General features: G+C 48.9%; 1 protein-coding gene across 17 annotated transcripts in view; it reads left to right on the top strand.

Moving 5' to 3' along the window:
* The window catches only part of LOC116939188 (nuclear receptor corepressor 1-like), a 185,099-nt gene that overhangs the window by 135,241 nt on the left and 24,711 nt on the right, over positions 1-25,147 (top strand). For 15 of the 17 annotated variants that reach the window (XM_032947292.2, XM_032947295.2, XM_032947291.2 and 12 more), the window contains 15 exons: positions 1,001-1,221; positions 3,927-3,992; positions 7,002-7,144; positions 7,732-7,834; positions 8,689-9,193; positions 12,381-12,510; positions 16,017-16,110; positions 16,707-16,793; positions 18,523-18,674; positions 19,254-19,395; positions 20,573-20,655; positions 20,808-20,880; positions 22,408-22,530; positions 23,972-24,058; positions 24,753-24,952. In XM_032947292.2, the coding sequence (XP_032803183.2) occupies positions 1,001-1,221; positions 3,927-3,992; positions 7,002-7,144; positions 7,732-7,834; positions 8,689-9,193; positions 12,381-12,510; positions 16,017-16,110; positions 16,707-16,793; positions 18,523-18,674; positions 19,254-19,395; positions 20,573-20,655; positions 20,808-20,880; positions 22,408-22,530; positions 23,972-24,058; positions 24,753-24,952 (2,209 nt within the window). The remainder of the gene's footprint in view (positions 1-1,000; positions 1,222-3,926; positions 3,993-7,001; positions 7,145-7,731; positions 7,835-8,688; positions 9,194-12,380; positions 12,511-16,016; positions 16,111-16,706; positions 16,794-18,522; positions 18,675-19,253; positions 19,396-20,572; positions 20,656-20,807; positions 20,881-22,407; positions 22,531-23,971; positions 24,059-24,752; positions 24,953-25,147) is intronic. The other 2 variants (XM_032947299.2, XM_032947307.2) reach the window with 1 other exon arrangement.

The raw sequence follows: 25,147 nt of genomic DNA on the forward strand, positions 1-25,147 counted from the left end.
CTCTCCAGTATCCACTTCAGTGGGCCGTTAATCTTACACGAAGAGTGGCACTGGATACTTTGTCTCGTGACATGAGAAAGTTAGCACAATTAGTGTAAATTTGGGAAAAATACAATCTATAGTGATATTATTAATAATTTGTATGAATTAAAAATTATTGATCTATCTTAATCAAAAAGTCTATGCATTTAAAGTAAGCATAAGCCTAGACTTCCATTGTTGAATCATTACATTTTAGGCTCAGAATATTTTCAATCTGGTCCTCAGAAATAATAATCTCTTGGAATAATTTATACCTCTTTTGGGGCTGTTCACTTAATAAAAATAATTTAAAAACCTCCACGGTTTGCTGATTGACGGTCATCGCTTTTTTTGTTTGTTAGCAATGCAATGTCAGGAAAGGTGACCGTTGCTGCATATGCACAAACCTGGGAAATATATGGCTTGAAATTATCCGGTTTGCATTCCGGTAGGCGTGCATGGCGAGGCGGGAATGGCTTATCTCTGAGGGTTTGGTCCTGATAAACACCTTGCCGTCTTTTTGTGGAGCCAACCGCTGGTGGAATTTGGCCGCGAAATTACACGGTTTCTGTTTTAAGTGATTGAGCAAAGGTTGGTAAAAGTTGTCGTTGAACAGATTTAAATTTAAAACTAGTTGAGACTGATAAAAATAAAAACTTCCGATGATTATGCACCCTGTGCCCCGAGATTCATGACGTGGAGGGTTCCAATTCCAAATTAAGAGGCATTTTTTTGCCTAATAACGTCTCTAAGACTGTGAATAGAAAATAAAATTTGAACGTTCCGTCAAAGACGAGACGACGCCCCAGCGCTGCGCGGGACACCTGCGACGGACCTAGCACGCTCCACACGTCTGCCACGGCGACTTTTATCGTCCTGTTTGTCTGTTTTCGCTTATTTCACGTATTGGGTTTCCTTTCCACCCCTCCCCACACTCCCACCCACCCGCACGTCCCCCCCCCCCACTACCACCGCTTAGCAGCATCAGAGAGCGGGAGGAAGGCGGGGAGGAGGCCGGGGAGGAGCGAGAAGCCGCGCCGTCCCGCCGACGCAAGACCGCCAATAGCCAGGGTCGCCGGAAAGGGCGAGTGACGCGCTCGACGGCCAATGAGCAGAGTGGGGAGGAGTCTCCCGTGAGCAGCGGCGGCGGCGGCGGTGGTGGAGTCGTCCAGCCAGCAAGCGAGCCCAGCACCCAGTCAGGTACGGCTGCGCCAGCATGCATGGTTGTGTCGTCGTCGTCGACAGCAACAGCGTCGGCGGAGGCAGCAGGAGCGCACGCGTGTGCTGATTTCCCCACTGCCCGCCGCCTGGGGGGGTGGTGGGGGCGAGCTACAGGCGGAGGAGGTAAACGTCGGGACTACGTGGTGGCCGCGTGGGAGTGGGCGGAGGAGAGAGTAACGTTGAGCTGCGTGGTGGTGCTTCGTGCGGTAGGATGAGTAATGTTTGCTTGAAGGCGGGCTGCGGGTGTGGCGGCTGGGTCTCTGGAGAGTGCTCGAGCTGTTTGGCTTGGATGTTGACCTTGTTGTTAGGAGACCCGGCGTGCGCGCGCACGCCGGGTTCTCGAACTGGAAATGTAACGTGCGCTTAACTCGCCAGTGACCTCATCAGTTCAGCCGCAGCATTGTTTGTGGCTGCAAAATCCTCTGACTCAAGATTTGTTCAATGTGCCCGCACAAATACAACCGTAACTACGTCTTCTATTTCAGTTGTTGCTTGTGAGAATCCCGCACATTTTTATCTCGCATATGTATGAATGCAATTCATTTGTATGGTATATATAATGTATTTGCTATGTATGTACGTATATGGTTTCTGAAATGGGATAATGCCTATGCCCTTGTCACACAAAAACTCACATTCGAATTTCAGTGTGGCATCCTCTGCTGACAGCGCACCTTTCCCGTGATTAGCCTCCAGCATTGCGACTTTAACATTGGACTATAACACCGTTTGTTGTCTACCACCTTAAGTTCAATATATTTGATTTAAAAAAATGAAGAGAAAAAACTGCAAAAGAAACCAACTTTCAAGCAGACGCAGAAGTTAAAGTTAAAATGTAAAGTTCGCGAATGCCACGTCTCAGAATTAATTGAGGAACGAGTCTCTCGCGTTTGTGACCGCCTCAACTTTTCTACCTTTTCTCTTGTATGTACACACGCGTGTATGTGTGTACACACAAGCGTGTGTACTTGTGTGTGTACACATGGGGGGGGGGGGGGGGCAAACAGAGTTCAGTTCCTGCTCGTGGCTAGCACCAGTGACAATTATTTTAAGCAGTCCTGGGCTTCCTGTAGGTCCAACTCAGCCTCAAATGAGTAGCTAGTGTGGTGTGTAAAACAACACCGTTGGGGGAGACATAGGTAATAGGGTGTGGTGCTGGCCACCCACCCCCTCGCTTACTGTGCCGGCCTTCGTAGGTGCTCAATAACAGTAATTACCCCAAAAGTCTGTGCATGCTATACCTTTGTCTTTGTACACGTGTGTGTGTGTATGTGTTTGGTCATGTTTGGGGAGCAGCTGCGGATTGGTTAGCGCACTGCGCTACGTAGCCGGCAGCACGAGGTTGATTCCTGCTCGCGACTAACATCAATGACGTTTATCTGGGCTGCTTTTGGGCCACCCCAAGCTCGACGAGGCCTTAAATGAGTATTTGGTGCGGTTTGTAAATATCCTTGGGGAGACAAAGGTGGCCAAGCATGGTGCTGGCCATACAATCCCATCTTGCGCCACTGAGCTCGCCTTCATAGCTACTTGCTTGACAGCACTTGCCCCAACAGCCTGTGTAGGCTACACGGTGGAGGATCTTTGCCTTTGGCCAGGGTAGGGCGGCATAATAAATCTGTCCTTGTAAACCAGTGAGTTATTTTCACCACGAGAGGTGCGGCGAGCACTTCCCTTGCACCCCCCTCCCCATCCGTTGTTTTGGGGTTGTGTGGACTTTTGGACTCGGATGATGGTGGGCAGCAGGTGCCCGCCTGGCAGTAGGCCCCGCGCGCGTTTTATATGCCGTTTGTCACTGTCGTCGGGCAGACGTGAGCGCCGAGTGGGCATGGGGCCAGCTGGGGCGAGGCTACGACGATGTCGCGTTACGCAAGCCTGCGGTGTGTTTACCGTGAAAAGGGGACACACAAAACGACAGGGCAAACGGTGGACGAGCCGTTAATTTTTTCCCTTCACTCCCCACCACCACCATGCCGCCCCCCCCCCTCCTCCCCGTGCCTATTCCAGACCCGGCCGCCCTCTCCTCCATTCCTTTATTGTCTAACATCAATGTTGTGTTGTGGTTGGCCCGGCATTAATACCGACATTCTGAGAAACGCTTGGGTTTATTTGTTTAGAGTTGGTTCTCCGCCAGGTGAATGTAATTGAAAGAATACATTAACTTGTTTTGAGTCCTTTGGGCTAAATTGTACCTATTGTCAAATGTAAACACTGGCATGCATTTAAGCCGCATGCGCCGCTGGCACCAATCCACCTTTTATTTGACAGCGATCATAAAAAATGCTTCGCCATGTGTAACAAGTGTGCGGTATATATATATGTGTGTGTGTGTGTGTACGAAGCGCGCATTCATTTTCTTCTTTGCGCTCGCTCACGGGTTCATAATGGCCCGCACGGACAGTGCGTTTACCCCGGTTTGATGAGCGCCCAGCCTTGAAACCTCGTGGAGGGGTTACGTTGGCGTGAAGCGGAGCGCGTGGGCTGCGGTTGGCCCTTCCCCTACAGAACCGTGGGGGAACGGGGAGGGGTTTTTAGCGGTTCTGCCAGTGCGATACCACGCGAGCCTTGCTCGGTTTCTCAGAACTGAAATTCTGGAGCAGGAAGTGTCCGGCGTTAATCATCCCTGCGTCTCTCTCCCTCCTGCCCCTGCCCCTGCCCTGCCCTCCCTCTCTCTCCATCCCTAGCTGCTGTCTCGGAAGCTGCAGAAGTTTGCCGTTGGACCGAAGAAGAGATGGAAGTTGCCAAAAAAGGTATTAAGTTAACTACGTGCGCCACCCTTTCTCCTTGTGATTAGATAATAATGGGGTCGCCTCGGTTAGGGTTGATGGTCCGAAAAAGGAGCGCTACTCTCGGGGGGGGGGGGAGGGGGGGTAGGTGGGGGAGGTGGGGCGCACGGACGCTGAAACGTGTCCGTAAAAGATAATCGTGCGTCTGGCTCGCGTGACGTTTTATGAAGACGTAAAAATCAAACGACGCCGCTTTGTGGGATTTTGACGGGTTTTGGCCGCGCGGGTGGTCGGCCTGTGACTTCAAACACCTGTGCTAAAAGCCCCTTACACACTGATTGTGCCATCAGGTGTGTTCATTCGTTGGGGCCTCGGTGACAGCTTAAGCGGATGTAGGGAGGCGGTGGGGGCAGTGATTTGTAACGCAGTGGTAAATTCTGGAACAGCTTTTCGTCAGCTTTACAATACAGTTCAAGTTTACATTGTGTCGAAATGCAAATTCATTTCCTGGCACTGTACAAAAAGCCGTGGGGACTGCATCATGGGAAAAAATGTAGTATATATCTTGTGTGTATATATTTGTTTTAAAGGATGTATGCATGTATGTTGAACTTCTTTTGCAGGCAGAGGAGAGAACAGTTCGGGTCTTAAGCTTGGACTTGATTAGGGCCAGGGAATTAAAAAGTGCCAATGACTCTTTGACAGCAGAGTGCGTGGAGGGGAGAGGTGTGCATTGAGAGGGGACAGGTGGGCAGGGGTGAATCCTCGAAGGATCTTGGAGTTTATCCGGGATTAGACTGGGAATCGGTGGAAGTGTTGGGGTGATGTGGTCACATATATGGGTAAGAGCCAGGAGTTTCTAAGTGTGGGAAGCAGTGGTGTAGCGGTTAGCGCACGCGCTGTGCTTCGAATCCGGCAACCCGAGTTCGATTCCCACTCACGGCCACCAACACCAGTGACGATTATCTGAACCGGTCCTGGGCCTCCCCTGGTCGACTCAGCCTCAAATAAGTACCTGGTTCAGTGTCTAAACATTGCCACGAGGGAGACAAAGGCGGCCGGGCGTGGTTCTGGCCCCTCACCCATCCCGTTGTGTGTCGTTTCGGCCTTAATAGGTGCTCGTAAACAGCACTTGCCCCAACAGTCTGTTAAGGCTTTATGGGGGTTATTAGTCTTCGGAGTTTAAGTCAGGATCTTGGGGGATGTTGTAGAGGAGAAAGTTGCACTGTTCGAGTCAAGATGTGATGGATGCATAAATGAGGGTGTCAGTATCATCTGGGGTGAGGGAGCGGCAGATTCGGGGGAGCCGTTACGCTAGTGGAGGTACGAGGCCCTGTAGAATAGAACGCTGTGATCAAATAATGAGAGCTCGCGATCAATGACGACTCCAAGGTTACACACACTCTTTGCCACGCTCGACTTAACCTGATCACTGAGGCCATGGTCTCACCCCCCGTAATCTCTTTAATCTTTTGAGCTGTCGGTTATAACGTTTTTCCAGCTCGTTCACTGTGTTTGCGATAAAGCGTTTTACGTAACCATTGTAGGGTTAGCGTCTTCGTTAAATAGAAAAAAAACGAAAACCACCCTTTGCTTAAAAATTAACACTGCGGGGGGAGCCTTGCCTGAATGCGCATTGTGGCTGGCGTGGGGGGCTGTGCATGTTGCGCGCTGTCTTTTATTGCAGGTTATTTCGGTGTGTTTTGAAAATGTCTGACATTTATTCTGTAATTGCAGTTTATGTAGTCAAATCAAGATTAGTTTTAACGTCCGGCAAGCGCACGGTGCATTTATTGCACTTGCGGTATTTGACTGGCAGAGCTTATAAATGTAAGCTCTATGTCTGTGTGTGTGTGCCGTGTGTAATTATACGATGCTTGTGCAACGTTTATTCCCACTTTAGTGCTCTCCTTTTTTTACTCTTTACCTCCGCTTGCAGTGCTGACGTGAATGAACGCATCTGGCCCCCGGTACTTAAATTGCTCAAGGAACAAAAATTAATTTGCGGGGAGCTTCCTTCATTGTTCTCACAGGCAGGATGATTCCTTGCCAATATCTGGACAGGTCAGGTTTAGGGCTTTAGCAAAGACAGTTTTTATTTTTGGAAACTTTTAAGTCAATGTTTTCCAATGAAGATTGCATTTTTTTTTGCTATAATTGTGCCAAAAAACCGTCTGCCGCCGGAATGCACGTGCGGATCGATCTCTGTGGTTTGTGGCATAAGTTGACTGTGGATCCTGCTGCTGTTGTTAATTCCTGTGTTGCCTATACAGCAAGACAAGCCTTATTTGTTACCGCCCGTGCCTCTAAATGTCAACAATGTGCTGCACCGTACTGTTGACTTTGTAGGCTATCAATGGGAAGGATAGAGGTGGTATTCTTATCATCTGGCCTCCCGAGAGGGTCCAAGTTCCCTAGGTGTTGCAAAGTTCACAGAGACAATATAAAGGAGGAAACGGGCCCTATTTGTCACTTAGTGTTTACTGCTGACTGTGCCTAAAAGGCCTGTATGGCTCAGTTGGTATACTTGGACGACTAGCTGGTGTACAACTGGCCATTATAAGGGGAGCTTTGGAGTACTTAATCATTCGTGAAGGCCTTCATTAGCGCCCAGTGTAAGCATTGAACCGATGTTTGCTTTCAATTGGGTCAACAGATGCAGGAGTGGTGCTTGGAATTTTTTCTCACATTGCAATCTCTGATGACTGGTAACAGTGTAGGTTTTCTCTCCCTGTTGTGGACTGCACATCATATCGGTTTTTATTGCTGCTGGTAGCATTCCCCCCCCCCCAGCTCCGTGGACGCCACCCAGTATTTTGTAGCGCGCTTCGTAAACTAATGATTGCCATTTTCCTTCTTCCTACCATTGCCTTTCGGTGTGGTGAAAAGTCTCCGAAGCCCGCAACGTTTGCTCCGACTCGATTTGTCCACAACGCACCCTCCAGTTGGGGCAGCCGTGTGCATGTGCGCGTGTCATCTCGACAAGGTTTTTTTTTTGCCAACGTCGTTCTGTGCGCGGTGTCGGCTCGGCAGGGCTGCTGGAGCATGGACGCAGCTGGCCCGCAATTGCGCGCATGGTCGCCACCAAGACGGAAGCGCAGTGCAAGAACTTTTACTTCAACAACAAGCGAAGATACAACCTGGACGACTTGGTTGAGCAGCACCGCTTGCAGACGGTAACTGCACTCTCGACTTTCGCGCGGCCTGCAATTTTGAAAGCGAAATTATATTTCCTTGCTCGGGAACAAGCTGTTATTCTTTGAGCGAGCGGGGGGGAAAGAAAAGTGTGGGTTTAATAGAAGGAGCAGCCGAAAAATGTCACCTTGGCCACGAGCGTCCTGCTGGGAGTTGAAAGTGGGAAGCTTTGGCACGGTGGGGGGTTGGGGCGGTTTTAACGGATGCTGCTCGGCTGAACTTCTACACAGCTTTGCCTGCCCTAAGTGCTTCTCGATATTAAAACTGAAAAGCAAAGGGGACATGTAACGCATTTTGCAGAGTGCACATCCACCCACTGCTGCCCACGCGGGCAATTACTCAGCCACGAACAGTGGAAATTGTCCAATTCTGAAGGAAATTATTTCAAAGAATTTTTTTTTGCGCAAAGCAGGAATAATAAATGCGTCCAAGCTTCTTATGCCCGCCCGCTCGCACGCTTTTGTTGGCTGTGCGGTTTGTCTGCGTGCGCGTTGTCTGTCCAGTGGTCTAACCCCCCCCTTCCCCCCACCGTCCCACGGCGTGTGTTTTTTGTCGGCTGTGGCGCCAGTCGGACGGGTCCCAGGATCGCGAGGCGTCGTGCGTGGGAGGCGAGAGTGGCTCCTCCAGCACCTCTGGGGCTCACGAGCAGGAGCACGACGGCGAGAGCGATGGTAACGGCTTTCCGCCGAACGGCACGCAGGGAAAAAGGAAACCCGGGGTGGCCGTTTGCTCGTTTAGCCACCGCGGTTTAGCTTCACGCCGCCACATCTTTAAGTCATTTGTTCCAAACCAAATTCATAAAAAAAATATTTACTGTTTATTATGCCAGGTAAGGCACCACTCAGCTATATAGCTCTTTTTCAGAAGCGACCAGGCCACAAATGGTAGCTCAACGAAGTGGCTTATCACGTGGAAATTTACAGCAGCAGCCAAATACTCTTATCTGTACTTTGGTTCTAAATGTGGAGGGTAAAACCAGAGGACCTGGAGAAAAATCCATGCGATCACAGTGAGAGAGACAAACTCAAAATATATAGGTGTCGGGGTAGGGATATCCAGTCTACCAGGCGAGGTAGTTAACATCTTACCACAGTGGCGCATTAAATCTCCTCCACCTCTGTGCACCCAGCAGTATATATAAACGGTGGCACCACAGTATGACGGATCGCCAGGTCGTTTGAGGTGTTTAGATGAAGTGTAGGGTATTTCCCACATCTTCACAGACGCCTGGCCAGCGTGGAAGAAAATTCGGTGCCCTCGAGATGCCCTTGTGCCAGATTTGGCTTGTGAGCAAAACTGTGCAGGGTGGTCGCGACATTACGGTACTTTTGTGAAGCTGCACGTGATGTGAGGTGTCTTGTGCGTGACAGCTTCTTGCATTCCTCGCGTGAAACGAAATCTACCCGTGCGGCTCCAGTACCAACAACACGCACACAGACGCATTTGAATTGTAGAGAAAAATGTCAAAGGCTCCGCAAACTGTGGAAAGAGGTTTAACGTTTTTACTTGCTTTTTTTCTCGTCAGGCGCCGGCAACCAGAGCTCGGACACTGAGAGCGCTCCGTCGCCACGGCCTCCTGGTGGCGGCTCCGCCAAACCCACTTCTCAAGCCGGCCAGTCAGCAGAATGGGCCCCCGGTGCTGCGACCCCGGGTGACGTGCCGTCTCTGGCCGTGAAGTCGGAGAAGGACGGCACCGGCGAGGACGTGGGACCTCGCGACGAGCACCGCCGTGTCAAGGTGGAGGAGGAGGATGACGAGGAGGAGGAGGAGGAGGCCGGGGAAGGTGGTGGCGACGCCAAGAAAGACGCTTCCAAAGAGGTGGTGCTGGCGGCGGCGGCGGCGGCGGGGCACCGCGACGGCGAGGTGAAGCCCGAAGGCAGCGCCCGGGCCGAGCGCAAGAAGGGAGGTGGCACGGGCGAGCGCAGGAGAGGCCGCGACAGGGACAGGCAGAGGGCCGAGGGCGCCTCGGAGGACGATTCCAGCGCCACCTGCAGCGCCGACGAGATGGATGTCGATGGCGACGAGTCGAGGTGCGGCAGATTCACCACCGAGGAATACGCAACTGTTGGGAATAGAGCTCTTAAAAGATGTGACGTAACCGAGTACGTTATTAACCAGCCCGAGATCTGTGATTATTTACGACGGCCTACTTGCCTGTACCTAAACAAGTAAGCGATAAGTTAATTTGGGAAATCATTGTTTTTTTTATTAATGCTTTCCAACTAAGGTTAAAAGCTTTTATGCATTATTAGGGCCATGATGACTCTTAAAAGTGTTCCAATATTAACGAAACTTTCATATAAAATGAAGCGCTCCTTTTAGAAACTTATCCCATTGAAATCTGACCTTATTGACCAAAGCAGTGTCCAAAAGTTGGGGGAGACAAACCAGCACAAAAAAAGATTCATTGCAAATATGCAAACTTGCTTTGCCCTGCCGGTTTGCACGTCTTTTGCCGTGCTGCAAGCTAAATAATGAACTATTTCTTTCCGAAGACACCCGCGTGTTAAGAACGTGTTGCGATTTTTTTTCCCTCCTAACTCTTTTTTTTTTTGCAACGTTTCATGTTCTTGTACGCAGGGAGAATTGTTTGTCCTGGAAATATGGGGAGGCATTCATCCAGCAGTGGATTGATTAAGGGCCTAAACAAAAACAAACTTATTAATTGATTGCAATATTTGGGCCGGAAAATCTATTGTACGGGTGTTCAGGGAAGTCCAGTGGCGCGTACGTAGCAGGCACGTTAAGACACGTGTACAAACATTTTAGCATCTACAACCTCATACGGTGTACGTTTATACAATGTCAAGTACATCTCCATGGCGTCAAGAACAGGAAGAATACGCAGGACGAGTAGCAAATGCTCAGTCACTAGTGTAAGCAAAAATGGTGAACGCTGTGCCGCTTCGTATTGAGAACGGTCGATATTTGTGGTGAAAATGAAACGCGTTGTTTGGTAATTCTGCATTGGGCAGAGTGGGGTGGACAAGCATGAATAACAAAACGAAAGAAAACTCCATCCATCGCCTTAAAGAGGAAAAAATTATATTTAAGAAGGCAACGTTTTGGGCTGTTGGCCCCCTTGGAAGCACGTAAATAGAGAGGCCGGAGAGATGGTGGACAAAGAGTTGGAGACTGAAATTGTACACCCTGGGGCCTGATGAGATTTTAATTAAATTAGTGTTCTTCTCTTGACCAGTTTTTAAATTGACATATGAGTAGCTATTTAATGTATTAAATTATCTAAATATACATATGCCAATAAAAAAAGCAGCAACCAGGTTTATTTCTTTATCATCAAGCCCCATGGTGTAAAATGCAGTCTAGAACCCTAATCCCACTCTCTCTGGCTGTTCTGGAAGGGCCTTCGCCCGAAACGTCACGCAATAAGATATTTTTTTTGTTTGTTCAGGCTGTAGCGTTCGTGACTAATGCGTTTGTGTTTTGTTATTTGCGCTTTTGCACCGCCGACAACAGGCACAGCGCATTACCGGCTGAGAGTCGTCGTGGTTGTGCTCGAATCTGCTGTTTAGTTTGAGCACGGCCGCTTGGCTGCTGTCTAAACGAAAGTCAATTATGCACAAATAAGTCAAAGGCACTTTTACAACCCAAGCGATAATGAAATGTGCAAAATCTCTTTTTAAAAACTAATAGATATAACAGCGTTAATAGATCCTTGACTGCGTGATTAATCACTGGCTTAACTGCTGGTAGTAATAAATAGCTGTTTCATCAAATGGGAACATGAGCATAATCAGCTCAAGAAGGCATAACATTATTTCATTTTGGAACTACAGGAAAAGCATTGCTGAATAATTTTGATATATTTTTCCATTGATTACTTTAATCAAAATAGGCGTCATATGGCACTTGAAGACATAATGCATTTTCTTCACATGATCTCTTGCTCTTATTTAATCCCTTGTAGATTTCAGCGCAGCGGAATTTCCGTGATTAACTCTTCTCTGTGTGCGTGCGTTTGTCTGCTGAGTACTGATCACTCGCATTTCACGTATCATTGTGGCATCTCCACGCAGTAGAATTAGTAATTGTCCGTATTGCTGACGGGTTATCCTGAGCCTTTCATTATTTTTTTTACTTTTATTAAAAGTGACCTCGACCGGTACAATAAGCTGTGCGTTTGCGCACGGAACAGAGTGTTCTTGCCTCGGCGTCTCATTAAATGAGTCGGCACGAGTAGGCGTTGGAGCGAGCGAGCGTGCTCACGCATACGCATGCGCACGCAAGCGCGTGTGCTGCGCGCTGTTGAATTTAATTTTCTCTAATTTGTTGCTCTGAGTGCCGGCACATTCGGCAAAACGCCGCTCCCGCCATCGCCACAGCCGGACCCGTTTCCTTCCTCGCACACTCCGCAACGTCTCCCGCCGCTCATAAGAGCATGGTATTATTTCACCGCAGCAGCGTTGCGCAAACACTTGTCATTGCCACGCGCGATGACCTGCGTGGTCGGTCGATAGGTCGGACAGTCAGTCATTCCTGATGGTAGGTCCAGTTAATGTTTGAATGACATCATCGGTGAAGTGGGGGTGGGGGGAATAAATGACAAGCCGACATGCCAGTCAATTAAGTGAGGATCCGGCCCATATGTCAACGCCGATACAAAACTAAATGGTCAAAGTGCGTCGTTTGTTTGTTTGTGTTACTCCTTAATGGAATTTGGAGTGGCGCTTCTATTGACGTGTGTGGCTGGCTCGCTGTAAAGCTCTCTTCTACCTCTACAATGGCCCTACGTGAAGTGCTATACATTTCTTACCATGCCATTGGCCGATCGTACGGAGGGGCTTATTTGCTGTTGGCCAATCGGAGAACGCTCGGATCAAATTTGTATTCTGCTTGAGGTTGGAATTGTATACTTGTTGGCGTGCTGAAAGACATCGACTGAGGATGTAACGATTCAACTCCTTCCTCGATTTGACAAATTGCCGCTAAATCCAATCACAAAGAATAATTGGTGAAGAAGAAATATTAGATTTTTAAATGCACTACTAAATGTGTTTTGAGAGTTGAATAAATAGATCTAAATCGTCCGAACCCTGCCAGTCATTGCATAGAAGGCGGATAGACGGAGCAAGAGTGAAAGTGTTATCTTTCAAGGCGTGGCTTAACAAATGTTTGTCCTACCTCCTCCATGCCCCCCCCCCCTCCTCCCCCCCCATTGTCCCCCCCTCCCCTCTCCCACCGATTTTCGTCGCTCAGGCAAAGGCTGCTTGGCCCCAGCGCGAAGTCCGGCGTTGCGTCGCCGAATAAATTGGCGTTGAGCGGAGTGGGCGGCGTGGCGCAGGACCTGCAGCACATGGTGCAGAGAGCAGCGGAGATCCCGGCCATGGTAATAGATCGCACACGGCGGCGGCAGCAGCGGCTGCAGCGGCTGCAGCGACGCAGCTCGTTGTGCTGGTCCACCCCACTGGGTGCCGCGGTGGCCAGGAGCTGTTAACCTCACTCGGTATACAGGAGGTCGTGGGTTCGATACCGACCTTGACACCTGTATATTGAGTTTTAGGAGCATGCGTTTAGAGTATAAATTTCCACACAATAAGCCACTTTGTTGAGCTGTCATTTGTGTCCAGAAAAAGAGCTATATAGCTCAGTGGGCCTTACCTGGTAAAATAAAAATAGTTTACCGTGGAACCGGACGTGTGACTTTTTAATTGGCATTACATTTTTAGGGGGTCACGATTTGATAACAGAATCGACTCCGTTATTTATCTTGTTCATCATGTCTTATCCCATACCGTCCGCCTTGTGGTACTATGTGTTTGCTGTTTCTGTCGTCTGTACGTGCCGTGCTTTTTTGTTCCATCCGATCGAATTGGGGGTCATCTGGTACCGTGTGTGTTGTGCTGCCTCTCGTCTGTACTTCTGTCTCATTTGTACCATCCGCGTGATCCTCTGTACGCTGTCTCGTGTGTAACACTGTCTTGTCTGTACCATCTGTATTTACTGTCATCGCCGTCTCATTAGCACTCATTCATTTGTATTGTTCTCTATCGAAAAATGCTCAATTTCGAATGACTTGGCTCAGGGGCGGAGCCAGAGCGGGTGACAGGGGTGACATTCTGCGTATAAGTGTACGACACTCGGTCTGGCGGACTCCGTGCAACTGCATTGTCAGAGTGTGTCGCCAACCGATGGCGTCTAGTTCAACCGCCTGACTAATTCTTGAAATGAAAATTTGTTGAATGTCACCCCGGCCTGAAATCCTGGCTCCGCCCCTGACTTGGCGTGTAGCGGTTAGCAAATCACGTAACAAATCTCGGCCGCCTGCTTAGCCACCCAGGGACAGCATTGGCAAAGCAGCGGGTGTTAGAGCCTGGCCCTGGCTTTCTCCCGAGTCCTCTCAGCCTTAATCGAGTACCTGGCGAGGCGCTGTGTGAATATCGGCACTTCGCAAAGGCGGCTGGGCTCGGGTCACGGGCTGTGGCCTCTTCGTAAAAAGTGCTCGTTGTAGAATCACTTGCCTTTTCGGGTCAATGAATTTGTGTTTTTGTGTGTGCGGTATTTAATTATTTTGTTTAAGTTTTAGCCACTTCTCCAACTTGTCATTCTTTGTGTTGTGAGTAATGGATCTGTTACTCAAACGGGTTCCCGGACAGCATTGCAAAAGTTTCAAAATCTCCCTGGAAAGGGATCCAAACCAATGTGGTAACCGGTGACGTGCGTTGCGTGACGATGAGAGTGTGACATAATCGGCAGCGACTTTAATTTGAATGTTTCAAAATCTCAATGGTGGTAAGGCATTTATCGTCATCTTCATTATCATCAGCAGCTATGATCCCCTTGCCGTGGCCGGTTCTCACGGTCTTGCGATGCAGCAATCCATCCGGCTGCTTGCACAATGAGTTGATTCCACCACTACTGTGTCCATCGTCGATGCCCTCTCAGGCGCTTTTCCCTCTTTGATGCTGCAACTGTCACGAGTCTTAAGTACGGTATCATGGCAATGCGGTCGAATCCAGCAGCTGCGCCGATTAATACTGCCGGTGTAAATAACCGTAATAATACTTGAGCATGCCGTTTGTTTCACTCACAGTGGACCTTAAAGTTCATCTGATGTCTTTTCGCAAGATTAGGGAGTTGGCCATTGTTGTGCTGGTGTCGGAGTTCAAATCTGCATAGTTCGAAAATTATACCATGAATTACTCAACTGAGATTATAAATCGCAATCATTATCCCCTACTGGGAGACTAATGCCCCAAGGTTATCTTGCAAATGAGACGATCCTCATCTCTTCAGTTGCTCATCTGGTTTAACAAAATAATTTTAAAACACGCATCTTTACCACCAGCCATCATCCCTGCACGCAACCTACCTTGCCTAAGCCCACTTTACGTATCCTCAATAATGTCCCCAATGCGAGAGAGTCTCTTCCCGTCTCTCCGCGCAATTCCCTTTTCTGCCTCTGTGCACTTCTTCTTCCTGTCTCTCCGCATAATTCCAAGCGTGCACGTGTCGCGTGCATGTGCGCTTGTTTCTCCGGGTACTCTGGTTTTACACCTTGCACGAAGCCTAGCACTTGCCCGTGGGATTCTCCACGTTTCCCCAATGCAGGAGCCTCGTCAAAAGCGAGTTTTTAGAATCGGTGAGAACATTGGAGGGGAATGATTAATTTTGTACTAGGTGCGCACACCTCCTGTAAATGTAAGCGTTTTCTGCCGGACGGTAAATTTTTGCTCGCTTCAAAACGAGTGCCCTTGGGGCACTGTTGAGCAACGTGCCCATTGATTGCACTCTGTTAAAAAAACGGTCCAGCCGAAAAGCAGATTGGTGTGCTACGGAGTTCAGACTCATAAAGAACATCTGTTTGGCTTGTGTGCATAAAAGCCGGGCTATCTGTGTCTCGGGTGGGAACAAACAAAACGCACAATGGAGCCTCGCTAGTGGGAGATCAGGTGTCCCGCTGTTTACTACCACGATATTGCGTTCAGTTGTGCCGGTGTATATATGAGTTATTTTTTTTCATAATACTGCTTCAAATCAAGATTAATCCTGATTCTTTTACAGCGTGCCTCTCCTTCCGAACAGGGTTGGAAAATGTAAGACGGTTGCTCTTTAAGATTCTGTATAAGTTCCGAAAGTTACATTATTTACGATCATGGTGGGACTCGGCTGGCTGCCACTTGAGTTCAAATAACATCCGTTGTCACATCGGCTCAAAATCATCATCTCTTGTGCTCATCGTGTATTGCCTGATGAGCACCTTTCATTATGAGGTCGGCGGTGGCGCTGCAATGGGCAGATTATCCTCCTGTCATAGGAATGTGTAATTCTGCAAGGAACTCCAGCTTACCAATACAAAACAATTCGACATTGTTAGAACCTGAATTTGATTTAATTCCCAGAAGGAAATTCCCTCTCGGCACATTGAACCATCTTAGTTCCTGAACCAAGATGAGATGTTTCACTAGACGGTACCACCTGTGAGGTGGCAACCCTTCAGCGGTTCCTATTTCTATGTGGCCAGCAACAATGAATGATGATATAACCATTTGAAATTAGTGGTTTGTCAAAGAATTCAGTCTTATGAACTTTGTAAATAGATTAGTACAAATGAAGTTTAGTTGTCTTCGGTGGTACCAATTTCTGTTCCGGCTCATGGACTACCTGGATAAAAAGTGTTTTATTCAGGCGCTGAAGCAAGGCATCCATGGCACCCCCTCTACCTTCCGTAGGACCCCCGTACCAAGAGATCCCTTCTCTTTCCGCACGCTCTGAGCCAAAGATACGTTTCGTTGGGTTTACGTGAATTCAGCTGAAGTCACTCGTCACGTCGGATTTTGTTTGCTTGTCTCAAGCTGGTCACAAGCGTTTTGCCTTTTTTTTTTGCTTTGACAGCTCCCGATATCGTACCTGCCCGGAGCAATTGGGGCAGGCGGCAGCCAGGATGCCTGGGCGCTTTATCAGCAGAAAATCATCAACGAATACAAAGGTGAGATGTGCGCCCCATCCCCTCGAAAAAACCCAGTGTGTATGGTTTTGGATCCTTTGGTGGATAATTAATACATAACGAACTGTCTGGTAGGAGGCGGTTTAGCAAGTAACATTCTCTAACCGGCAGGACTATATATATATACGTGGTTTCCGCTCGTACGTGTGGATTTCCCTTGGGTACTCTGGTTTCCTCTCACCCGCAAAAAATATATATTGAAAAATATATATCAGCCAGACTTCCCACCCTCTTAACAGTTGCTTTAGTAAAAAAAAAAGTAAAATAATAATTGTTATCACAAATAAACAAGGAGAACGTTAGAAAAATAACACGCGGTGTTCACTTTCGCCGGTGATGCTCGCCAGCCTTCATCTCCCCCCCCCCCCCCCCCCCCCCGTCGATGGCCGTGCCCTGTTGATGGCCGTGCCCTGTTCTACCGTTGTAATGTGGTGATTTTTATCGTGTCACGTTGGTTTTATTTACGCCGTCGCCCTGGTTACCGGCACAGAAACGAGATTAGCAGGTGCGTGCGGGCCAGCCGTCCTCTTGCGGTGTCGTCTAAAAAAAAAAAATGTTTCCTCCGTTTCATCCCCCAGATCCGAGCAAAGCGGGACCCAAGGACCTCACGAAACCCAGCCCTCAGGCGGCGTCGCCGCACATCCCGCATTCCAGCGTCCCACCAGGTGAGATCGCGGCCAGTTTTGTGCATCTCCTCAGAGTAACAGTACGCGTTTGTCGTAGCAGACGGTGCCTTGGCGACTTTTTTTGTTAATTTAATGCCAACTTTACATATAGGCTTAATCGCCTAATGCAATTCGCCGAACGTGGCGATAAATCAAAACGGTCGCAGAAGCGACATGCTGCTGAGATGTAACGAGATCTGCGCTTTCACGTAAACCCTCCGGAGAAGGGCTCCGTGAAAGCAAAAATTTTGTGTTGCTTGGATACCGACAAGTGGTCTTGTTTGATTTGTAAGCTCTTTGCACTGAGGCGTTGAAGCAATTTGCTACGACGGTCGTTTGAGAATTAATGGTGAATGAAAATGTATTACCTTGCAAAAATGGTAGTTACTAACGGGAATGCATAATATAAATAATAAAAAATGAAACAAAATTGTTACGTAATTATACCCGTTATTTACTCAGAAAAGCCTCGTCGAGTCTGATGATTCGTTGGGGGAAATTTGGGTGAGGAAATTTGGCCAATTCCCTTTTTCGTGTTTGGCTTTGTGTGGGAGAAAACCCGAGTAACCCTGAGGATAACCCACAGGAATGAGGTGGGCAACTCACCCCAAATCTGCACAGTTAGATCTTACGAAATCCATTGCTGTAAAAACCTTGGTATTCCCAGATGGTTGCCCATCCGAGTACCAACCAGGCCCAGTCCTTGCTGAGCTTTCTAGATCTGACGAAATTGACTACGTTGGCGGGACTTTGTGGTTTGTGCACGTGCTTGTGTGTGTGCTTGTGTCAACGTTCTTGTGTGCGTGCGTGCGTGTTTGCGGGAGGAAGTGAGGCTTTGGTGGTTATCGCTGCAAATTCGTTCGCCCTCACTGTAATTTCTGGCCGCAGTAACCCAACACCGTAGTAGTAGTATGCCTTTTGCCACCTTGAATTGGGCCTAGTCTTTCTCGACATCGGCTACATAGATTGCGTAGACTAAAAAGATTTGCCGACTGCTGAAGTGGTCATCATCTCCACTGCATTTCTAAAACATTGGTTGTGTGTAAGTAGCACGTTTTTAATTTTGCCCACTTATTTTATTGTTAACTGGAATTCTGCTGCCATGACATAAATCTGCACTGGCCTAATAGTCTGCACTGGACTAATAGTCAGCACTGGAGTTCAAACCTCAGGCACAGCAATTGTTATAATGGGCAAAAATGATAATTGATGCTTATGGTGATACCCCGGGGTACCAAATAATACAAAATCGCCGAGGCAATTGAATATATTATCTCTGGGGCACTATTGTTTCCAGGGGTGCACTTAACACCACGACTGGGGTACCAATCAATCCGAAATCAGTGCTACTCCGCAATGTCGAGACGCAGCGAGGGCGATTGCGCTCAATCCCTGAACGCTCGTATGCACCGTAGTGGCGCATCGTGTACAGTTCGTCGAGATGAGTCGATTGCTGCATCGCCGACCATCAACAGACTAAAAATGACTATTACGGACATTATGCGAGAGCCGGGGTACCGCCGTAAGGTTCAATTTTCATAAACCTTTGTCAATTCACTGTTTGGCCATACTTCACCATGTTGGTAAGTGAAGGGGTGGGGGCCTCAGGACTGTGCGGAATCGAACTCGGGCCACCGGGTTCACAGCGCGGTGCACCAACCACTGCGCCACCGATCCACGGTCCCGTACGGACACTAACGACCGGTATGATGTCTGCGCATGTGCGTAGGGTTGCAGCCGGTGCCTCAGCAGGCGTCGCCAACCGGCATGGAGCCTCCGAGACCCACGCTGTGGAGGCCTCCCCGTGCCTCCAACATCCCCTCGCCGCCCCCGCTCATCCCCTCGTCCAAGCCGCACGGTGTGGCCGGCTCCATCACACAGGTATGGTTTGCCTCCATTGCAGTTGCACATTTCGCATCCGCTGCAGCTTCGTGTGCATTGGCGTCTGCAGTTAAACGGGGTTCAAGGGCAACTCGTGGCCCAAAATGTTTTTTGCAACTGGGTATTTGCCCTCTTCCATTTTCACATCACGCACGTGTGTACATGCATGTGTGTGTTCGGTTTTGGAGAACGATAGTGTAACGGTTGGCACGCAGCGCTACGAACCCGGCGACCAGAGTTTCGTTCCCACTCATGGCCCAACAGCAGTGACGATTATCTGAACCGGTCCTGGGCATCCCCTAGGTTGATGCAGCCTCAAAAAACGAGCACCTCGTGTGGTGTGTAAACATCGCCACTCGGGAGACAAAGGCTGCCGGGCGTGGTGCTGGCCAAACCCCCACCCCTTTGTGTGCCGTGCCGGCCTTGACGTGTGCTGCTCACTAACGGCACTTGCCACAACAGTCTGTTTAGTCTAACACGTAGGCTTTCGCGACCACTATCCACAATAGAGGTTTTTGGGTTAGATCGCATCTGTTAAGGCTACAACGGGGGATCTTTGTCTTTTGTGATGTAACTCAGGGCACGCCGGTGAACTACCCGCCACCGGTGCCCGGGCTGCTGGCGCCTTACCAAGCGGCCGGCGGCGGAGGTCTCGGCGGCCCCAGCCCCAAAGGCTCCATCTCCATGGGGTTGCCGCGGCACGCCGAGCCGGTCAAGCATGGTAAGAGCCGAGCGGTGGTGTTAGCCCGTGAGATGCCCGGTTTAACCGCCCCCCGCCCCTCCCCCTGTGCTGTGTCATCAACTGAATAATAATAGTAATACTCTTTGGTTCTGTTCGGTAAAGTCACGTGACTTTACCGAATAGAACCAAAGAGTATGGATCCTTGCAGTCATGAAAGCTTCAAATCTATAAATAATAGTAATGTTTACCACGTGGGTTTTTTTTATTTCCTGGTTTCTCACCTGAAAATGCTGGATGCAATGTCAAGCGAAACGTGATATCCGATTGCTATTTTTTTTGTCTGTGGAGAAGTTGTTCTTCCACTTATCTGTGAGCCTGAAATAGGAATAATAATAATTTGCACGTTAAATGCATGACTATTTCATATGTTTACCTATGGGTGTTGGAGGGCTACATGACGAATATTAGGCTAGATCATTGTGGCCGAATCCAAAAATCTATAATAATTTAATAATACTTACTTACCCAGGGAAGCCACTCAAAATAAAGACTTCCGGAGGGTTCTGCTACATTTGGATGCTTGGGCAAAACAAATCAGATTGCGTGTGTGTGTTTAGCTATAGAAACCCATGCCGAATAAGGGGAGAGCATACATACTGACTCGCTCGCTCACACACACACACCCTCGTACAGACACTAGTGCACACACACTCATACACACGTACTCAAGCACTCAAACAACACTCGCACTCGAGAGAACGGGGAGAAACGACAAACTGCAGGATTGGAACAAAGGTCCTTGTTACTTTTTGGCCACCAGTGTTACCACCGAGCATGCCGCCCTGCCGCCCATGAAGACACTGATGTGGCTGTTTACTGCGACGTTAATGATTCCACATGTTCCAGAGGGCAGCTGTGATGTAGCTCAATAGTCCTCAATCGCAGTTCACATAACCCACCACCACCACGACGTTTCAGCCCGCCGCCACCATTGAGTCATCACAAATATTTTCTATTTGTATGCAACTGCCGTTCATTGCACGGACTCGACGGTTGGTTGGTTATTGCAGATCGGTTGGCAGTTGTGGAAAGCTGTACCTTGGAGGTGGGGGGTGCTGGTACGATGACTCCAGTTGACTTAATGATAAAGAGCGCGCCAGTGCCTCGGTATAACATAACGCCCGCACACACGCCTCTCCGGTTTATTTGTGTTCAGCGACCCCGGACAGGAGTATCGCAAAGGGGACGTCTGGACCAAAGGTCCTCCCAGACTCCAACTACAGAGGGTCCATAACTCAGGTAGACACATTCTGCCCTGATCACGTCATCGCGTTCATGAGTCCATCCAAGCCGCCACCTACCGCCTCTCACCTTTGTATCTCATCGCCCGCCTACCCAGCCACCACCTCGTTTTCACTTAACAAGGTAACAACGATGTGATTTTCCAACAGGGCATCCCCGCAGATGCGCTCTACAGGATTCACCATCCCAACTTGCGGGGCGATGACGATGTCATATATTCTGGTGAGCCACTTGAAGGGAAGATGAGCTCTTATCTTGTGGCTACCACACGCCGCGATAACGGTGTGCCCTCGCGGTGTCCGATGCGTGACTGCAGCTTCGTTCGTGAGAAAAATATATTTACAAGATTATGGCCAGGTGTGTTATTATGCCAGTTTGCTGACATCGTCGTGACTTCACTCTCATTCGATCTAACATCGTCTCTGCAGCTGCATCACTTGGAGAGTGCTCCGATGGAATGTCTTCAACGTGATTTCACACAACCTAGGTCAATGAGAATTTAGAATATTTATTTAGACTGCTGGAGGAATCCGATGAGCTCTGAAGCTCTTTTTCCACACACGTCCAGCGTGGGCAAGTCAACGGGTTACATGAGCAAACAATGCAAACAATGATAGGAGTACAAATATAGAGAAAACGTTAAAGCAAGTCACTAAATATAAATAAATAACACACATGATACAAGTCCGATTTATCCAGATTTAGCAAGGCAGCAGTAACAGCAACAAAAAAACAGTTCCAGACCACACCAAGATAACACACAGTCCCGCAATGCATTGTTAGAATTGTTTTTTTTTGGTTGCATCCTTTGTTATTGCCATGTTTAAAACAGATAGGGCATTGGAAAGGATTTAAATTTTAAAACAATGCACGTGATGTCTTGTTTTTCTTTATTCAATGGGTGACTGATCCTCTTCTGCTGCTACCCCCACAGTTTGGAATTCCATTTTTATGGCTGTCCTTATCTCGTTTAAGTCCAGACTTGACACTTTCCTCTTCTGCCTATGACTGAACCGTGTGTTTCTCTCTTTTTCCTTTTGAAGTGTCTTCATTTGCCCTTCAACCATAACATTTTCTCTAACACCTCTCTCCCTGCTCAATTAATAAAAACATTCTTCAACAGATGGATGTGCATGTTCCACCGCCCCCCCCACTCCCCCCTCCTCCCCCCCTGCTTGTACAGAATCTTGAGATGCAGTCACATTTAGGCGAATCACAAAACGAAACGTACACATTTTACACTCCCTGCGACTTGCTCGCTCTTCAGAGTACAGCGATGTAGTTGCAGTGTGTTTAATTAGTGAGAAACGAAGTACCGAGTACCCCGTATAAACGTGCGTTCTGTCATTTTTCACATTTGACACCCACTCCCGTTGAATGTAGTTATTTAATTATTATGATTATAATAATGCTAAAATAATGAAATAACTTCCCCTGTATATTAAGCAGCCCCCAACCGACTTCCATTCCTCTCTTATAACCTCACGTCTTCTCCATCGCCCATTCTCTTCCCTTTCCTTCCTCTCACCCCTCCACCCCTTCCTGTCCCTCCCCTAGCCTTCGTGATCCCTAAGTACCCCCTATATCACGGTCGCCAATTCCTGAGCCCTGGCACGGCCCCTGCCATCTAAATCGTTCTCTTACTCTACCGTTTTTGAACTAGGTTCAGCGCCTTGAGGCAAAGGCGCTCTGTAAATATAAGACCAGGTTTATTACCGTCACCCGCCTTGTTTTCTCCCCATTCCACAGGTGTCGTGCAGAAGGCTCCCGAGGTGTCCAAACCGCCCTCGGGTTACCTGGAGGTGTCCGCCGGAGCCAAACGCTCCTATGACATGATGGAGGGTCGCTCGTCGGCTGCCACCCAGTACGAAGGTCAGTGCGGAAGGTTCAGCGAGTGTGTCGCTCAGTGATGTAAAATACAAATTTTTTTACCGATGGAGTGGCAGGGTTCATGGTACTGAGATGCGTGACTCTTGTCCCGCAAGGTTAGGCATTAGCACATCCTCAAGCGGAGATGACCGGTTCATGCCTTGAGCGCTCACGCAGTTGTTTGCTAGGATCTATTTAAGTCCGACACGGGTCACGGAGGGCTCGCGTTGTGCGACTCTTTCACCCCGATGCTGATGTTTACGCGTCGCAACGTGTACTCATTTAAGGGAGAGTCAAACTGCAGGAATGTTATCAGTTTTGGATATCACCCGCCACAGCCAGGAATCGAAGCTGCTGGGTTGGTAACGCATTGTGCTAATCCACTGCATCGCCTTTCAGGCAAAGGTTATTTGTTCCGCTATATAGACTTTTTGGGGCACGTGTTGATAGCGAGCTCCTATTTAGGCCAGCATGGTGGGGCCAATCCAGGGCACCATTGCGTCCACATTGTTGACATGGATTGCATCAGAGCTCGGAAGCTAAGCAGGGTAAAGTGGATAGTGCTTGGATAGGCGACCACCTGGCATGCCAGCTTTTCAGGCAAAGGTTATTTGTTCCGCTATATAGACTTTTTGGGGCACGTGTTGATAGCGAGCTCCTATTTAGGCCAGCATGGTGGGGCCAATCCAGGGCACCATTGCGTCCACATTGTTGACATGGATTGCATCAGAGCTCGGAAGCTAAGCAGGGTAAAGTGGATAGTGCTTGGATAGGCGACCACCTGGCATGCCAGCTTTTCAGGCAAAGGTTATTTGTTCCGCTATATAGACTTTTTGGGGCACGTGTTGATAGCGAGCTCCTATTTAGGCCAGCATGGTGGGGCCAATCCAGGGCACCATTGCGTCCACATTGTTGACATGGATTGCATCAGAGCTCGGAAGCTAAGCAGGGTAAAGTGGATAGTGCTTGGATAGGCGACCACCTGGCATGCCAGCTTGTCAAAGGCAGCTGCGGGACTGAACTATGTGGTGTTTAGCAGAGGGCATGGCAGCAGCTGCATCATTATTTTCTACCCTGCTTTACCAAACCTGTACTGACCAGCGTGGTGAAGTCGGTTCAAATAGCCCCATGACACGCTCGGCATGGGGAGGCTCTCATCCGTGAGTGGATTGACAAAAGGGGGGTGGCTGTACATGTACAATTTAGCATGAGCAGTTGTGCTTTACACAACACTGTCATGCGTAATTTAGTGACTCAAAGCTCTTGTTCATTATATTTTATGTCAAGATGCGCAATCGAAGGCGGTGGCGCGCTTGCTTGTGCGTTAATGAACACAGCACGCACGGCATTCAGACGTTTAATGCAAAAATGATGTCGCGCCATGCTAAAGAATCCTTTTGCGTTTTTTTTTTGCTTTCATCTTGCTTGCTGTGGGCCCCCGCAGGTTTGATAAGTCGCGCTGCGATGAAGGACGAGAGTGGCCTGCGTCCCGCTAAGGACCGGCCGACTGCGCACGGATCCATCATTCAAGGTAGCGGTCGTGTTGCGAACCCACCGCACGCACGCAGCCTGGCTTGCGGTCGAATCCATCTTCGCGCATGGATTCATTTTATAAGCAGTTTGGCACCAGACTTTCTGCAACAGAATTAATCAACCTCAGATCGTCGTGTCAAATCACCAAAAATATGGAGCGCCGCTCGTAATTTAAATTCGTAAGTTATATTTCTTCCATAATCCGCTGCTGAATGAAGGCCTCCCAGAGCTGTGTCGGTCATAGAGGTTGTTTGACCATGCTTCACCACGCCGGTTATGTGCAGGGTTAGTGAAGGAGCAGGCCCAGGACCTGTTCAAATACTGCTCGCCGCTGATTTTAGCCACAGACAGGAATCGAACTTGAACTACGAGGACGATCGCGTGGCGCGCGTTTAAACTATTTTATTTTACCAGGCAAGTCCTACTGAGCTCTACAGCACTTTTTCAGAAGCGACCTGGCCACAAATAATAGCTCAACGAAGTGGCTTTTCACGTGGAAATGTATAGCACCCACATACTCTAAACACATGTTGATTCTAAATGTGGAGGGAAAAAACCGGAGGAACCGGAAAAAAATTCCACGCGTTAGCCGCCAACCTGCCTCTTGAGAAATATGAAACAAAAAAAATTAGCGGCGGTTAATTACCTTCGCCGAGCAGGCAAAATTAACCACAACGCCTGCGTGCGAGCAGGCACCCCACGGAGCGTGATGGACGCCCAAGAGGAGTACGCCCAAAGGGAGGGCAGGTCGGTGGATGTGAGGACTCAGTGGGCGACGTCCATGGAGGTGCCCGGCACCAGGGAGCGGAACCAGGATGCCGCGAGGGCTCTGCACGAGAGCCAAGCGTCGATGCACGTCAGAAGAACGCACTACGATGGTTCCATCTCGCAGGTTTGTGCGTGCGTCTTTTTCCATCGTGTTTCCTACGCGGGTCCTGTTTTTTTGTGTTTAAACAAACGCTCGAGCGTTGGAACAGTCAACATAGTTAATTTTCGCTGTTGCTCGATTGATGATGTAGCGGTGACCAGCCGAGCAGATTTACACGCGAATCTCTTTGCAATTATGTATAATTCAGCCTCCCGGGAT

Source organism: Petromyzon marinus, chromosome 5 (assembly GCF_048934315.1).
Source record: "Petromyzon marinus isolate PM22_M1 ecotype Great Lakes invasive population chromosome 5, UKy_Petmar_22M1.pri1.0, whole genome shotgun sequence".
NCBI lineage: Eukaryota > Metazoa > Chordata > Hyperoartia > Petromyzontiformes > Petromyzontidae > Petromyzon > Petromyzon marinus.